At 43.6% G+C, this 18,359-nt stretch overlaps 1 protein-coding gene and 1 long non-coding RNA gene across 14 annotated transcripts in view; one reads left to right on the forward strand and one right to left on the reverse strand.

The window, feature by feature from the left end:
* Positions 1-18,359, forward strand: part of LOC137521583 (uncharacterized) — a 296,776-nt gene that overhangs the window by 235,610 nt on the left and 42,807 nt on the right. The gene's annotated exons all lie outside the window — the stretch shown is intronic.
* The window catches only part of ZNF219 (zinc finger protein 219), a 130,892-nt gene continuing 113,993 nt past the window's right edge, over positions 1,461-18,359 (reverse strand). For all 8 annotated transcript variants that reach the window (XM_068240835.1, XM_068240851.1, XM_068240859.1 and 5 more), the window contains 2 exons: positions 3,128-3,259; positions 1,461-2,927 (listed from right to left, as the gene is read on the reverse strand). In XM_068240835.1, the coding sequence (XP_068096936.1) occupies positions 2,347-2,927; positions 3,128-3,259 (713 nt within the window). In that variant the 3' untranslated portion in view covers positions 1,461-2,346. The remainder of the gene's footprint in view (positions 2,928-3,127; positions 3,260-18,359) is intronic.

Genomic DNA, 18,359 nt, shown 5'->3' on the forward strand with positions numbered 1-18,359 from the left:
ATACAAATGTATGAGGGGAGGAACAAAGTAAGGCTAGCACTCTATGACTATGCTTTATATCATAGGAAGGTGTAGGCTTATGTCAAGGTGCCCCCAAGAGACTGTCACTGGGGACTGTGTGACAATACAGCAAAGTTCTGGACATGCTTCTTGAAGAACAACAGTGGAAATCAATTGAAGAAGTGTGTGCATCTGGACTCTGAATGCTTTATTATGTCACTTCACTGCCAATAAATCCATTCAGACCAGTGACATGTGGACACTTCGCTTGGCTGTGATCAAGCATCCATTTCACGCTCAAGCAGCAGTTGCATTTGATTGGTCCATATTCAAGTTGCATACAATTGCCATAAATTTGCATCAACTGATGCATATTGACAACTCAGCATTACTAGCATCTCATTAACCATCCCTATGTCTGTTTAGTACCGCTTGTTAAAATACCTGCAATGTAAATATGTTATCAGTAAAGATCCTAAAGCAAACCTGAAGTGAAAGCAAATTTATGAGATAAATAATTGTATCTATAGAACTTTGCTGGGGTCCCAAATTCTTGTTTTGGTTTTAACAGTTGAAAATCTATCTTTGAAATCTGAAACAGAATATCTCAGTAGTGACATGGCTACTGTTTATTCACACTCTAACACTAAAAATGATAAACTATTCAGCTTTTCCTTACTACTCTACAATCAGAAGTGTTTACACAGCTCCGACTACCACATCATTTTCTGATCAGAAAGATAAGTTAAAAAAATAGATACCTGAGTAGCGAGAAGCTCTGAATGCTCCAGTGGCTATGAACATCCTTCTCGACCCCACACTCTTCTGAGCCATGCTCCAATGTATAAACATGGCCATACTATGCATGCGCAATAGCACGGAGCAACTCTTGCACGGAGGATAAGGCTACGCAACAAGCGGCTTTGTGCTACTGCACAGATCATACGACCGTGCTCATACATGGAAAGGAGCGTTATCTGACAAGTTGTTGTCAGATATGTTCAGAGGGACCCTGCAAAGAAATGGTGGGCTTCCTTTTACCGAGGTATTTATTTTTTTATGTTTCAAGCCACTTCAGGTTCACTTTAACACCAAGTTAGTCAAATCATCTAAATATTGCCTACCAGAGTAGCAAGTTTATTTTAAATTCGTAGCCTGTAACATTCACTGCTAAGGACGTGCAGAAAATTGTCCTAAGTTAACCTCCTCTCACCCAGAAAGCGAAAACCGTGCAATCAAAGCCACTACATGTTGATCTGTTAGCCAGCAGCTATTTTTATTAGTCAACCATTTGGATGGCAGCGTGTGGCTTTGATTTGCTAACACAACTTCTTGTCTTCCGGTGAGCAGAGATCTGCATGTCACACTGTACTGGACACTGCTCTGCTATAATTGCTTAAACTACCTGTAGAGTGCATTATACTGTTTCATAAATCACACATCCCAAATTTGAAGCCGTATTGTTACTTTAAACAAGATTTTATTTTTTTAAAAAGATTTATTTCTTTTTCTACAAGAAAAGAATAAAAAAAATATAGAAATCTCTAAACGTGGAAATGTATTTTCTGAGCAGAAATCTAAATAACGGGGGAATGTGGAAAAAGGATGATTAAGGATGTCTACCTGCAGATGGGTCTGAATAATGATCCAAATTATCAAAAATAAAGTCTCAGCAATAAACAGAAACCAGAGGGGGATTTTCTGGGCGAAATAATCATTTTTACTAACACATCTATTTTATCCTTTTTTTTTTTCTTTTTAACCCTACCTCTAGTTTCTTTCAAGCTAATACTACCTTTCTGAGATCCTATAGCTAGCTGCTTCTTCTCTTCTTGGATATGTTGTAAGCATTCTGTCACATTAGTGAAAAGTGCTCTCTCTGACATGTTCGCTAAAGCGTTTACAGTGCGCAGTTCCCAAACTTTTCCTTCACTCTACCTTATTCTCACTTTTGAAAACTAATTATTTTCTGACCAGCAACTTCTTGTCCTTTCGTACCTTTCTGCCAGACTGTCTTCACCATAAAAAGGTGTTACCAACTGTATACCTCCAACTTCCTCTACGGGTCCTTCCCTGAACTTCTCACATTCTGCCCCCCTTCCTACCTGTCTCTGCCACATTCTCCCCATTCCTAGCTGTTATACCCACACACTTGTGTTTTACCTGAATCAATTACTCCTTTGTGATCCCTGCCTTCCTTCTCTACCCAACACAAGCCACCTCATCTTCTCTAGCAACCCAACATCTTTCATCAGTCCTAATCATTTCTTCTCTCTTGTTATGTGGATCATGGATTTTGGGCAGTCAAAGGGCACTTCTCATACCATCTGCCCCACAGTGCTCTGTTCACTCAGTGCTTTCACATGGCTCTGGGCTGTCTCTCAGACTTGAGCCTTGAGATTGAGGAGAGAGCACAGGCCTTGGTCTTCCTCTAATGTAGCCCCCCTTTCTACGCGATCTTCTTCCGTGGTGTACTTGAAGATGGAGACTCATTAGTTCTCCTACAGAGGTGACAAATGGACAGTACATGCAACGATGGAAAGGGTTTCCTTGAGACAAATCCAAAGGCTCATGCTCTGGTCTCCCATTAGTTGGCTGATGCGAGGGACTCCTTCTCCTCTGCCCACCTCTACCAGTCATCCTGGGAAATGCACTGGGACCCTGGCCCTCATTCATGTGGAGACGGAGAGGCAATGTAGATCCATCTTCACAGGGAGTGGGCAATTCAGGGCATGAACTTCCCCAAGCCGAGGACACAGCAGGAAGCAGACGCTCTTGCTGGGATGCTCCTTGCTGAAGGGCCTTACCCCTCAAAGGGACACCTGAAGAAATTTTGGAGTCTCGATGATGTCGCTGTAAGTGGTATTTCAAAGACCCAGACTGAGTGCCGGCATAAGAACAATGTGGGCATTTATAAGGTCTCTCTCCTGTGTATGAGAAAAAAAAATGTGCATAATCAAGTGCAAAAAAAAAAAAAGTTATACACAAACTTTAGTTGAGATTAAGTCTGTTGTATGTTTAAATCCATGCATTGAAAGCTAGATTTTGGAATAAAAAAGAGAAACAAAAATGATAAATTTGTCAAAAAAGTACACACAAGATTTGTCTATACCAAGTACTTGCTTACCTGTGTGCACTCGCAAATGCACCTTCAGGTGATGGGAAGAACGGAATGATTTAGCACAGAAGGGGCAGTCTCTCCCGGTAGATCCACGAGGCCTCTCCACTTGAGACGAGTTAACACTCCATCCATTCTTATCTGGAGAAGAAAGTAGGTGAGTGCTGAAAAATCACACAATTAACCAACTCCTCTGTGTGCCTGTAGAAAAGAACAATGCCAATAACATAGGATTCCCCTGTATGGACATGCAATACTGAAATATACTAGAAAGGCATACTGACTGCACTGACCTACAGATTATATCCATGTAATGATAACATGTAATGCTTTACAGCAATGATACAGGTCTGTTTACAGCTCACTGGAGTGCCTTTTATTAATAATACCACAATGATTTCTAACGAAGCAGGTATACACTCTCCATATAACATCTGTGTTAAATAAATAAACCCTCAGAATAAGCTTTAATAATGTAACTAGGCATCAGCAGAGGAAGAACAGGAATCTGAGAGGGTTAAACCTGACAGAATTTAAGCCTTTCCCACTCTGGTAAAAAGAAAAGCAATATTGTTACTGATGTCTGTGTCACAGCTCCAAACTTCTTTCCACTAACTTCTTGGCCAGATGATTGGACAGGAAATTAACACAATCACTAATGATGGTCATCTAAAGTTACATACTGATATAGTATAGATGTTCCTTTGCAGGAACTACAAGCAGATATATAGGATGGCATGGAACCCTTAGCAAGCCTGCACATCCACTACAGTCCTAAGCAGACAGGGTTGCAAGCTCATCTCAGCTGGATACTCATAGGCAAGAAGAGGTGAGACCCATCCCATTGAGCTTGTATCCTCAAGCTATTACTCTGCAACTTCCCCTCTACTTCACACTTCTGATATGGCCTCTGACCAATGTGCTCTGCAACAATCTACTGTGCCATAATCTGCCCTGATTGTGCTCCTCTTTTGGAATAATGTCAGGTATGGTAGTTTCTCATCTATACTACCTCTACAAATATATAGGCCATGTTCGGTCTCACCCAAACATGTTCGGTCTTACCCAAACACTGTCTTTTAGCTTTTAATGTGAACCTTTAGATTGCAAGCTCACAAGGGCAGGGCTGTCTCACCCTTTTGTGTTTTGGAATCTGTTACACCTTTATTCACATTCATTCTGTCACTGTTATTACCGATTCTGTACATTGTACCGATTAAGTATTTTGTAACAACTCTGTATTTTGTATATTGGTGTATATCATTGTCTGTACTATTTTGTACCCCGTTTGTTTTTTACTTGTACAGCGCCACAGAATATGTTGGCTCTTTATGAATCAATAATAATAATAATAATCTTACATTCAGTACTGGGACATTTAGTTCAATAATGTTTTTTTATGTAATTTTAAAGTAATGGCAATTTATAAAAAAAAAAAAATGTTTTTACATATTTATCCCTTTTGGGGCTAATTGGACCATGCCTTGTAAGGGGTTTTCGCCTTCCTCTGGATCAACAGGGATATGTGAGGGAGCAGGCTGGTGTTGTACTTTGTTCTCTGGTTGAACTCGATGGACGGTACAGTACGTCTTTTTTCAAGCCAAATAACTATGTATGTAACTATGTTATTGCTGACCTGCACTTCTGTACAATGGATAAAACTAGTTATAGGTATTCTACAAGCACCACGTAATACACATGCGATGTGCTCACTTTTGTAGGACAGACTTGCTCGGCTAAGGCAGGCTTTGTCACTGCAGAATCTCTCAATGTCATTTATTCAAGCAGTATTTTAAAGTTGCTAAACTGTCAAAAGGTTGCGTACAATTTACTACTCAATATGGATCTATTATACCTTGTCCCATTCAGAATTAGTGTCATGCTCCACTGGTGAGCTCCACTGTACAAAGTGCTGTAAGCCTAACTATACACACAGAACCTGCCTTACTGAGGACTTCCAGGCTGGAGGGCATAAATAGTTCTGACTATCTGGTCTGGATTTGCAACCCTTATATGAGCCATACACCACTGTACCTGTTGTATGACAGGCTGGCTAACAGGCTAGTGATTTAGCAGTGGTGTGAGGCAGATGCAAGCACACCTGCAGCAGCACAGCCTCGATTCATGAAAAAAAAAAACCTTTTAATTGTATTGAAACAACTGTATGCACACAGCTGCTGATGCACACCACTCAGAAATCATCACTAATAAGGTATAATAACACCCAACAAACTGTCACCAGCAAAACAGCATTTTTTTAAAGACCCAGAAGATTTCCAGGATTGCTCATATTTTCCAATGATTCCTAGCATAGGAGAGCCTTAGGAGATCCAGGCAATTGATTTAGCATCTACCTAACAAGGTGCACAGCGTACTAGAGATCTGTGCCTTCTAAAAGTCACCATAAATTTGCCAGTGCTCCATAGATATAATTTAAAATGTCAATGTTGTTACTGATAAACTGAGGGAAACGGTGCCTTGCTGTAAATTACTTTGCTCAGAAGGCTTTCAGAGACAGAAAAAAAATATATGATGGGAACACAGGCTATAAGGGCTGCCATTGCCAACCCCATGTCTGTCATGCTGATTTGTATTCTTCAGAAGGACCTAAGTAGGAGTCCAGCGACAAGCGTGCAGGTACAGAAGTATGGAGTCAGAGAACTGGATGTGTACACTTCTTCACAGGCAGCAATTCAGAAAGGTCTGTTAATGCAGCTACTTTAAGTGATGGGATTATGCTGGCTACAACTTTAATCCCTGTCTTCCATGATGATCTTTTGATGTCTGAGTCATGTACCTGGAACAAGTACGCGGCCACTGAAGTCAGAACACATGATATGCACACTTGTTCTGAGTCATTCATGTGAACGTGAACATAATCATACACAAGTGTAAATATGCTTTTATAAAAGATAAAACCCACATTATTAGCACAAGTAGTAAAAGTTATTATAGTGTCTAAAAATGTCACGTGTTCCTTAAAATCCAGCTTTTGTAGGTTAGCCAGCTCCCTTAGTGCCCTTTCACACGGGCAGTTGATAGGCTGTGAAAAGCCTGTCGAACTCTCACAACTGCTCACTGCTGCCTGGTAACTGCTCTCTGCTGCCTGGTAACTGCTCGCTGCTGCTTGATAACGGCTTGGTGAGCACACTGTTCAACTGCCCATTTGAAAAGGCCTTTACTGAAAAAAGGCCCTTCTCTTTTCCAAAGACTGCAAAGAGATTGTGTCATCTGAGGGTGGGAGGAGCCTCAGTGTGGCCTGAGAGGTACTTTACTTCTATCTGTGCCCCTGAGCCAGTCTATCTCAGAGAGGAGAGGTGAAGAGAGTAGTAGTGCAGTGCAAGCTACAGTATGCTGCTTTCAAGAGCTGCCACATATAGATGTTGGCGAACCGTTCACCAGCGAATCTCTATGGGCCGCTACTACTTCCGAGTCGCTATAACCCGTAGTAGTACGGCTGCGCTGGGCCGGCGGTGCGCGTCTTTGATCACGCGCCTGTTGCCGGGCACTCTCTGCGCATGCGTGTGACGTCACGCACATGCGCAGAAAGTTCCTGGCAACAGTCATAGCGGTCTGGAAGTAGTACAGGGTGAGGGGTTCGCCAACATGTCTACTTCCACATTGCTTCCCTGCTACTTAATGAAATAGTCAGCCGTTGCTGCATTGGCTGAATTGGAATTTAAAGCTTAGGTTCACTTTAAATAGATTCAGGCCACCATTCCAGTGCTGAGACTCGTGAGGCACCTGCACAGTAGCACGGACCCGCTTGGGCTCCAGCAGAAAAAGCTGAGCCTGATCGGGTCTGTGCTACTGCACAGGCGGCTTGTGCTTGTGCAGTAGCACAGACCCGTTTGGGCCCTTGTAGACAGTTTTCGTGCAGACAGCACTGGAACGGGCCAGTGGAGAAGGACAGGGGAAAATCCTGAGGTAAGTACCACAATTCCGCAAAATCTACCTACCTGGGGCTTCCTCCAGCCCCTGGCAGCCATCTTGAGCCCTCGCTGCAGCTCTGCATCCAGCTGGTGGCCCGGGTCCCTTCCATTGCAGATCTACTGTGCCTGCGTGAAAGCTGCTTGCAGTCGCACTGACGTGGTCTGGAGTGTACTGCGCCTGCGCAGAACACTCCAGACCACATCAGTGCGACTGCGAGCGGCTCTCACGCAGGCGCAATATTTATGCCCGTCGGCATATGCTAAATCTTATGCTATAAGTTTAAGTGATAATCATGTGCTTCTTGTGTATGTAACCTGAAGATCTATGCTACAAATTGTAAAGGAAATGGAGGGGCAAGAGGCTGACTGAGCACTGAGAATAACCTTGATAATGCAGGCAGCACATCCCTCAATCCACACAGGGATTTTATAATTCAAACTAGGTGACCTAAGCCTGTTTAAAAACAGGCTCTAGGTCTGTCACCGCCCCATTTCAGCTCGCATGCGCCCGCCCGTTGGCCTCCTCCTCCCCTGCAAGCCGCCCCTCACTCCCCTCAGTGTCTCTGCGTCCCTGCACATGCGCAGAGAGAAAACACACACACAGGGACATGGGACGCAGAGACACTTAGGTTTTATTAGGTAGGATGTACTGGTGTTCACCTATAAACCTGTACTACCCAACACAGGGCAAAAGCAACAAGCTGACATTAGTGGCCATATAAGTGGGATTTGTAAAACCTTAAAAGGGGCCATACATTGGTCAGTACAGGAGTCCCCGGTTTACAGACGCCCGACTTACGAACGACCTGCCAATACGAACGTCCCGATCCCATCGCGATGATGTCATTTCCGTGGGGGAAGTTTGAAGAAGCGGTTTCAAACGTCCCGACTTAAGAACGGATTCAAGTTAAGAACAAATCTACAGTCCCTATCTCGTTCTTTAACCGGGGACTACCTGTAGTTGGATCTGACAAGTGATAATTTACTCCAAGAGTAGGTATCTATTTACCACAATGGTTCTCTGGATCAGATTGAATACCTGCTAATATTGAGTCAGTTGAACCCACTGCCCTCACTAGCTCTATAACTGCTGAACCAGTACACAGCTGTGCAGCCACCAATCCCCCACCCACTTCAACAACCACCAAGCCTAGTGACATTTGTGATCCATAAACTGCCTGAATTTCATCTGAAGTTAAGGGCCTGTTTCCACTACCCTCGTATTCTGGATGCAGAAAAACTGACTCCAGTGAATGCCTTTGGGCCTGTTTCCACTAAACCTGATTTTTCTGATGCAGATTTCCCATAGGCATTTATTGGAGTCAGTTTTCTGCATCCAGAATCCGTGTGTAGTGTAAATAAGCACTAACTGATTGGACTCGGGATCAATAGATCACTAGCAGATACGATAGAAGTGATTGAAGGGATGTATGCCCTACTCAAGATTATTGAATTGATTCCAAAAGTTTCTGCCCCTCATTCCTCATATTCAGGGCTGTGGAGTCGAAGCAATTTTGGGTACCTGGAGTCGTAGCCGGTAGTTTCAATAAAGTGAGGAGTTGGACGATTTTTGAACCAAATCCATAGCTTTTGTAAAAATTAGAATAAGGAGTCGGAGCAATTTTGGGTACCTGGAGTTGGAGGTTTTATAAACTGAGGAGTCGGAAGATTTTTGTACCGACTCCACAGCCCTGCTCATATTCACTGATGGAGACTAATGCCATTTATCTTATGTACATACTGTAGAATCTACAGTGTAGATGCACCAATTTCTAGAGTATGATTTGGTAAAAAGGAGATTAGTACATTTAAGGGCACACGATACAATAAATTGATCTGATTTTATGTCAATTCGATAAAAACTATCGGCTGTCTCGAAAAATTGAATGGTTTTCTTTTTATTCAAGTGAGAAATCCGTTCAGATTATCTGATTTTTTTTTATAAAAGTCGATCGGGAGTGGTGGATTTTTCTGATCAATTATTAGAAAAACTGAAGCGTTTTCAGGGTTTTTTCTAAGCGCCAGTGATTTTGAAAATCGCCCTAAAAGCACTTGTGCAATGATTCCCTATGAGAGTGTTCACATCTGAGCCTTTCGATTGCTTTCCACTGACCAAAGTGCTGCCTGTACCATTTTCTGAGCGTTTTGGCGATAGTAGAAGGTATAGGAAAATCGCTAAGCGCTTGAAAAAGAACTTTGTATAGCAATTTCCTGAGCACTTTTAAGAATAAATACATTGTATTTCTTCTTTCCCGGGTCAAAGAGTTCACTTCCTGACTGACGTCAGGAAGTGAAAATCTCAATCGCTTAGAAAAGCGCTTACACAAAATTGCCCAACGCCCAGAAAACGCCAGGAATCGCTTAAAAAAAAATCACGCACAAAAACGCTCAGCAATTGCAATAGCTCTGGGCGATTCATAATGTGAACAAGGCCTGAGCGATTTCATGAGCGTTTTCCGGGGCTTTTGGGAGCAATTTTAAAAAAAAGTGTAAGCTTTTTACCAGCGATTGTGTAGCGATTTGCAATTTTAATCCTGATTGGTCCTTTCAACTTAGTATAATTTTTTTTTACAGTTTGCAGTAATTTAAAATCTCACACAAATTGCTATGTGTGGCAATTCATAAGCGATTTGCCAGTGCATCAATGTAAAGCGCTTTAAACTCTCCCAAAATACGGCATGTCATGCGATTGCGATTTTGCTAATCGCAATCGCTACTGCGGAATTTGTTACATTTATTTACATTGGCAGAACGTTTAGGGAAATCGCTAGCGATTTAAAGCGCTCCCTAAAAGCTCAAAAAAGCGCTGTAGTGGGTTCCAGTCCTTCGCCAGATCACAAATAGTGCAATGACTGCTGCAATGGTGATTTGTGTCCGGTTGGAGTCCACAGCACCAGACTTCAATGACAGCGTACGTAACAGTTTGACATGGGGCTTTTTTGGTGCAGGTTGAGCCGAAGGACGGCTCACCCTGTGGTCACACAAATTTGGGGAGTGTTAACCACTTCGCTACCGTCAGTGAAAGCAGCTCTTAGTACCGAAGCATTTGTTTTGCCTTTGGGAGTGTTACATTTCCACAGCTTATAATTCTTCTCTGCTTTTTCCGAAATAGACAATCGCGGTATTGTTTTTTTCAGAACGGATAGGGCTTACTTCTAATATTAAATATTTAATCCCACACTTTACAACAAAACAATAAATCCATAAAAACACATTTGTGAAAAAAAAATAATTTTTTTACGCTACAAAAAAAATATTTTAAAAAGGGAGTTCAAATGTATTTTTTTTCCTAAATCTATTTTTTTCAATGTCTCTTGAGTGCAGATTTATTTCCAATTTGGTATTACTGGATGTCAAAGGAAAATTGTATGTATTTGGGTTTCAGAAGACTAAAAATGTAAAGCAAGTTTTTTAGAACTATACTTCATTTATAGCAGGGCTAAAAGGTACAAGACCATTGGATATCCCCCAAAATGACCCCATCTATATAGAATAGCTGTTTCCAGCCTGCAGCTTCCCCATGACCACAGTGATCATGTGACCTCCAGAACAGCCGATTGGCTGCTCTGCTGCTAGCTACAGGACCCAGGTGCAGTACAGAGCCAGGTCCCGTAGTATACCGCCGGGAGGAAAGGCACATGGAAGGATGTCCATGCTGCTTCTCCTCCACTGTGGTCATGTGACAGGCAGAAGGCGGCTCTGCTACTACCCACGGGACCTGAAGAAAGATGAGTCCGGCACCATCCAATGTATTGCTCTTTTAGTTTATTAGGACATGACTGACATGTAACAACGACGTTTCGGAGGACTAACCTCCTTTCTCAAGCTCAGTCAGCATCTACATATATATTGAACACATACCTGCTTATATAGTACATTCAAACTGACATGACCAATCAGCTTTGCTGTCGCTCAATAGCGACCAATCCCCTGCTATCCTAAAGTCGGACCTAATGGGGAACTTCTTCTTACTATGCAAAAAGCTGCTGCTCCAATTGAAAAGCAGCACAATGTGGCTATCTGCATTACGCTAGGAGACAGACCTCCCCTCACCACCCGCCGTGGCGCCGACCAATAGGGAAACAGTCTGCGGTTGTAAATATGTCAGGCCACGCCCCACAGTAGAGCAGACCTGACAGGCGACTGTATCCCGTAAGGCGGAAGATTCCGCCTATGGTCTGCGTCATCTGACGGAAAAGGAGGAGAGAGCCACGTCGTGGCGCGCTCCACCCACCGTCGCTAGGTGACGAGAAGGACGCCCTCTCCCAGCGCATACGGTGCCACTCACAAGTATAGAGAACATGCAGCGGAGATAAGCAAAGTAGCTTATCATGCCTATATCCAGTGGCGATCCTTGTGTAACAAATTAATAAACTATATGAATAAAAAAGGAAAATAAATAATAACCACCAGAATTAGCAACAAAAGAAAAAGAAATAGAAAATGAATAATGAAAAATGAAAACTCTACAAATTATAATCAGTGTATCATACGCAGCAATATGGCATACTATTCAGATCAATGGCAACATATCATATTCTCTGTTCATGCCCCTCGGCTCTAATGTATCCAACCTACGTATCCACACCGCCTCTCTATACAATAATCTTTTTACCCTATCTCCTCCACGTCTAAATGGCCTTTGTTGGCTTCGTTTTATTGACGATGTCTTTTGCGTATGGAGGGGGCCACATTCGAGTCTACAAGGTTTTGTGGACAGTCTGCATGTCCAATGTCCTGCAATACGGTTAACAATTCATAGTGACCATCGGGCGGTGAGCTTTCTCGACACAATGGTCAGGCTGTCTGGGGGTAGGCTGGTTACAGACCTATACATTAAGCCTACGGACACCAATTCGACATTGTGCTTTGATAGCTTTCACCCTATGGCCACTAATTCTGGTGGTTATTATTTATTTTCCTTTTTTATTCATATAGTTTATTAATTTGTTACACAAGGATCGCCACTGGATATAGGCATGATAAGCTACTTTGCTTATCTCCGCTGCATGTTCTCTATACTTGTGAGTGGCACCGCATGCGCTGGGAGAGGGCGTCCTTCTCGTCACCTAGCGACGGTGGGTGGAGCGCGCCACGACGTGGCTCTCTCCTCCTTTTCCGTCAGATGACGCAGACCATAGGCGGAATCTTCCGCCTTACGGGATACAGTCGCCTGTCAGGTCCGCTCTACTGCGGGGCGTGGCCTGACATATTTACAACCGCAGACTGTTTCCCTATTGGTCGGCGCCACGGCGGGTGGTGAGGGGAGGTCTGTCTCCTAGCGTAATGCGGATAGCCACGTTGTGCTGCTTTTCAATTGGAGCAGCAGCTTTTTGCATAGTAAGAAGAAGTTCCCCATTAGGTCCGACTTTAGGATAGCAGGGGATTGGTCGCTATTGAGCGACAGCAAAGCTGATTGGTCATGTCAGTTTGAATGTACTATATAAGCAGGTATGTGTTCAATATATATGTAGATGCTGACTGAGCTTGAGAAAGGAGGTTAGTCCTCCGAAACGTCGTTGTTGTTACATGTCAGTCATGTCCTAATAAACTAAAAGAGCAATACATTGGATGGTGCCGGACTCATGTTTCTTCAATACGATTTGGAACTGCTGGCTGTCAGTTCCTGGTTCCAGGCACATCCCTACCTTTGAGAGCGCTGGAGGTGCGAACAAGATCTACTTTTCAACTACCCACGGGACCTGGCTACAGCGTACTGCAAATTCCCAGTGTTGTATATTAAAGGTGCTGTTGCTGAGAACTGACAGTAGTAAAATGGTTAAATACTATCCCCCTCCTAGTCGTTGCAACTAAGCGGGAGAAGTAATTTGGGGTCTGGCAATAGTATTACTGCTATAGCGGTGCCAAGCTTTGGCGCTACGCAGCAAGGGGCAGGCGCTCAAAAGCCATGCTTAGTCTGTGGCAACGAATCCTGTCTGGAAAAATCACGCAGGTTGGAATTTTTGCATTGTGTTTACCGTTACGAATCCATATGGGACTGACCGTGTAAATGGATCCTTTTAACATCCATAAAATGGACCGTTTTGCCTTACACTGTGAACCAAGCCTAACAGTTATGCATGCTCGGGCATTATATACAATTTCTGGGCACCGTATTGGGTAAGAGTTGGGGCCTCCCATTAAGTTGCCCATTCAAGGTAAACCTGTCATTAGACTAATGCACAGTAGCAGGGACCTGATCAGACTTGGCTTTTATTGCCGGAGCCCAAGCAGATCCATGCTTCTCCACAGGTGCAGTGTGGCCATGCTTCTGTGGTCTCAACACTGGATAGAGCCAGTGGAGAAGGACAGGGGAAGGCTCTCCAGGATCCAGAGGATTCCCCCTCCTGAGGTAACTATCTATATTGGGGCATTACAAACCTCCCAGGTTTGCTTTAAAGGTGCTCAGAATGTGGTGCTTCCTGGGGAGTAACTTGATTGGCAAACGTTAGCTATACTATAAAGTTCTTCTGTCATGGAAGCTGCCTTTGCTGACAAGCCACTGACTCAAACTATTATAGCCACAGAAATGGGGTACCCGAGACAAAAGTAGAAATGTAAACTTACCTGGGGCTTTCTCCAGCACTATGTACTCCTTGGGCTCTCTCGTCCCCCTCTAGGGCACCTCGTTCATCTGTAATATTCCCTGGTAAAAGGCTCCAGTCGTGCTGTACAGCACATGCGAAGGCAGGTTGCAGCCCCATCATGCTCCCATTGCTGGGAGCGTTCTGCACCTGCAAAGTACATCATACGCAGTCGGTGATAGGGGTGCGTATGCAGCCAGGCCGTTCATGCTTGACTGGAGCCTATTAATGGAAGAATGCAGAGGAACAGAGCCGCCTGGGAGGACAGGAGGATGGCGAGGGAGCCCACAGAGTACATGAAGCTGGAGGAAGCCCCAGGTAAGTATCAATTCTTTTCTCCTTTCATCTCAGGTTATCTTTAAAGCCAGAACACAAGCATGTTTATGCCAGCAATGATATGTGTGCCTTAGCATATTCATATTTAGTTTTGCAACTATGGACACAGATTGGTGAGTGGGAATGCTCAACTGTTTTAGCGACAATAAGACCTCTCCCTTACGATTACTGGGGAGTTCGGGCTGGTGGGGCACAAACTGATACTGAGGTCTTCATATCTGATTTATTTGGCACAATCACCATTGCCTCCTGTATAGCCTGTGGCAAGAACCTTCTGTCATGTACCTGCATGGACAGCTATGTATACCTTGTGACAGATGCAGAAGGAAGAGGAGACTGAGTATTCGGTTAAAGAGACACTGAAGCGAAAAAAAAATATGATATAATGAATTGGTTGTGTATTATGAATAATTACTAGAAGATTAGCAGCAAATAAAATATTCTCATACTTTTATTTTCAGGTATATAGTGTTTTTTCTAACATTGCATTATTCTATAATATGTGCAGATTACACAACACTCAGCATTCAAAATGATTCTGTCAGAGCAGTCTGTGAAGTAATGACATCTCCTCTGGCAGAGGAAAAGTAAATGGCAGTATTTGTAAATAGTCCAGGAACAGGTGAGATAATAAAAGTCAGATAACAGCCCTCTCCATGACTAACTTAGTCGACTAACTTAAGGCTCATACACACATCAGACTATAGTCTTTGGAAAATGAAAGATCACAGACCAATCTTACCACCCTTCATGTAGTATGAGAGCCATACCTACACAGTCTATTCTATGGAGCTGAACTCCACATCAGAAAAAAATCTTTGCAAGATGCTGCACACACAGATGCTGTACAGACACAAAAGATCAGTATCTGCAAAAGATATGTTCCTGCCAAAAATCCATTCCTGCAAATTGCAATGATAGTCTATGGGATCTGCAGATCATCATACACACGATTTAACTGACATTTATCTGCAGATCAAGCAATCATCCGCAGATCTGAAAATCCATCCTGGTGGATCTGATCTGCAGATGAATGTCAGTTAAATCATGTGTGTATGATGATCTGCAGATCTCATAGACTATCATTGCAATTTGCAGGAATGGATTTTTGGCAGGAACAGATCTTTTGCAAATACTGATCTTTTGTGTCTGTACAGCATCTGTGTGTGCAGCATCTTGCAAAGATTTCTGTCTGATGGGGAGTTCAGCTCCATAGACTAGACTGTGTAGGTATGGCTCTCATACTACATGAAAGGGGGTAAAATTGGTCTGTGATCTTTCATTTTCCAAAGACTATGGTCTGATGTGTGTATGAGCCTTTAGTCGGAGAGCTTAATGGCTTGTTTGCATAGAGATAACAACTGGAGTTTCTCAACTCTTCCTGTACTGGAAACAATTAGACTGTTGTATCTGATCTTAATGTTTTATTTCTTAGCTGTACTACACATACAAATCATAATATCATCATTTTTTTTTCGCTTCAGTGTCTCTTTAAGCTACTCTTAGATGAGAATTTTGTAGTCAGAACATGATAGGCAATTATGCCTAGCATGATGCCTAAGTGGATAACATTATTGCCTAGCAACTCCAAGCTCCTGGGTTTGTTCCTAGGAAGGCCACTACCTGTACTGCTTCTATACATAGCCCGTTCTCCTTCGATTTCTTCCCATAACAAAAAAGCATACCAGTAGGTTAAAGGGAAAGTCTACTTTTATTTTAAAATTTTTGTAAATTTACATTAGTACTTCAAAAGTATTTGGTTATTTAATTTTATTAAACATTTTTTCTATATTAATTTGTACCTAGCTAAAGCAGGCCATACACTGGCTCGATTCACGGCCGTTTCGACAGCAGATCCGATCCTGGGATCGGATCTGCTGCCAATCGCTTGCGCTAAACGCACCCGCCGATCCGATTCCCTCCCGAAATCGGATCGGACCGTCGATCGCGCCGTGCGGGAAATTACCCTCGATCGCCCGGCGGTAGGAGCGCGTCGCTTGCGGCGTACGATTCGGGCCCGATCCGAGCATGTATACATTACCTGAAGCTGGCTCCGGGGTCCTCTTCTCCTCGCTGCACCGCATTTCCGCATGTCCCAGTGTACGCTTATACTTCCTGTGTCACTCCGGTGACCAGGAAGTTGAAATAGAGGGCGCTCTATTTGAACTTCCTGGTCACGGAGTAACACAGGAAGCGCCGGGATGGAGCAAGAACAGCGGTGCGGTGCAGTGCGGAGAAGACGCCCGGGAGCCAGCCTCAGGTAATGTATACGGGGGGGGGGGGACAGGCGGCAGGAGCAGCTGAACAGATTGTGATCGGTTTCAGGCTGAAATCGATTCACAATCTGTTTGCAGTAAAGGCAGCCATACGATCCCTATCTGATCAGATTCGATCAGATAGGGATCTGTCAGCTGGTCGATCTAATGGCACATCGACCAGTGTATGGCCACCTTACGACTTTCAAAAACTGGTAGTAATCTGAAAAGGCATTTCTTTGAAACCATGGCCACGCTGTTAGGAATACAGATTAAAAAATTCCCACCTACCTGCACGAATAATTAGCATCGCACAGCAGGAGCCAGTGTTAAGTTTCATTACCTTCAATACCCATTGAGCAACCTTGACATTCCTATCTACCATTTAAAGTTATAGCCACAGTGAAGTTACTGTTTTTTGTGCACATAAAAGTAATGTAGGCAAGGTGAAATAAGATTTGATATTAACTGCATTTCATAAAGTTGAGATAAACGTATTGCATGTTCCTTGCGGAAGTTGAATTTCCCATTCCTGAAACCTGATTTGTTCCTGGTCTGTGGTAAAAACATTAGATGGTAAATGGCTTTACAAACTAACTAGCGCAAATGGTTTTAAGTACTGCATAATGCGTCAAGACTATATAAATATGATTAAATAAAAATGCATGTACTGTCCTTTAGCCACTTCACCCCAAAGCGGTTTTTACCCTAACGGATGAGCGATTTTCACCTTTCAGTGCTCATCCCTTTCATTTGCCAATAGTTTAACCTCCCTGGCGTTCTGGACGAGCTAGGCTCGTCCAGAGACCCTGGAGGTCGCCGCTCAGGCCCCGCTGGGCCGATTTGCTGCGTGTTGCGCCTGATCGCCGCCGCCCGCCGCGATTCAGCCCCCCCCAGACCCCGTGCGCTGCCTGGCCAATCAGTGCCAGGCAGCGCTGAGGGGCGGATCGGGACTCCATGTAACGTCCATGACGTCACGACGGTCGTCACCATGGCGACGGGGAAGCCCTCCTGGAAATCCCGCCCAGAACGGGATTTCCGGACAGGTGATTGCGCCGGCGGTGATCGGAGGGGTGGGAGGGACGCCGCAGGGAGGGGGGAATCATGTAGCTAGCGCTAGGCTAGCTACATGATAAATTAAACATTTTTTTTGCAGAAAACGTTCCCGCGGCCGCGGGAATCAGAACGCCAGGCAGGTTAATCACTACTAATCACAATGAAATGATCTATATCTTGTTTTTTTCACCACCAATTGGGCTTTTTGGGATTGATATTTGTTTTCAGTAATTACTTTATTTTCTATGCACTTTAAAGAGAAAAACCGAGAAAAAAAACACACTATTTCTCCAATTTCATCCCCTATAGTTTTAATATAAACTGCTACTGTGCATAAAACCCACACATTTTATCTGCCTATTTGTTTGGTTATCACAAGATTTTAATTATGTCCCTAGTACAAAGTATGGTGACAATATAGTATTTGGAAATAAAGGTGTATTTTTTCTATGGTGTTTTTTCCCACTAATTTCACGTGCACGGGAATGCATGTGCATGCACGCACGTGCGGATGCGCAGACGTGCACAAGGGCATGTGCACGTGCACAGTGGCAGCAGCACTGTCTGACTGATAAAAACGTCTTGCTTGAGCCTATTAATGGCTCCAGGACGTTTTTATACGTCAGCTTGTCATTAAGTGGTTAAATCCACATATAAGGGGCTTGATTCACAAAAGAGTGCTAACTGATAGCACGGCCGTTTTTGCGCGAAACAATAACGGTTTTGCGCGCACACGATAACGATTGCGGGTGAAAATTCGCGATTGCAAGCAAAAAGTTATAGTTTTGTGCAAATATCCGCAATTGCGGGAAATGTGAAAATTCGCGCCAAAACAGCCGTGCTATCAGTTAGCACTCTTGTGAATCAAGCCCAAAATCTCCTAAGGTTGTATGGTGTGGTGGCCGCCAAAATCCAGGCTATAACGCACCCCACCGTGCATGCTGCCCATCAGTAAACACATGCACAAAATCATGTTTGTGCATATCCTGTGTAGTGTAAACAAACCCTAAAACTGACTGGGTGTTTCACATGCTGTCATGATGTGCACTGCAGTCAAATAGAGCCATTTTCACAAAAT

Source organism: Hyperolius riggenbachi, chromosome 1 (genome assembly GCF_040937935.1).
Source record: "Hyperolius riggenbachi isolate aHypRig1 chromosome 1, aHypRig1.pri, whole genome shotgun sequence".
In the NCBI taxonomy this organism is placed as follows: Eukaryota; Metazoa; Chordata; class Amphibia; order Anura; family Hyperoliidae; genus Hyperolius; species Hyperolius riggenbachi.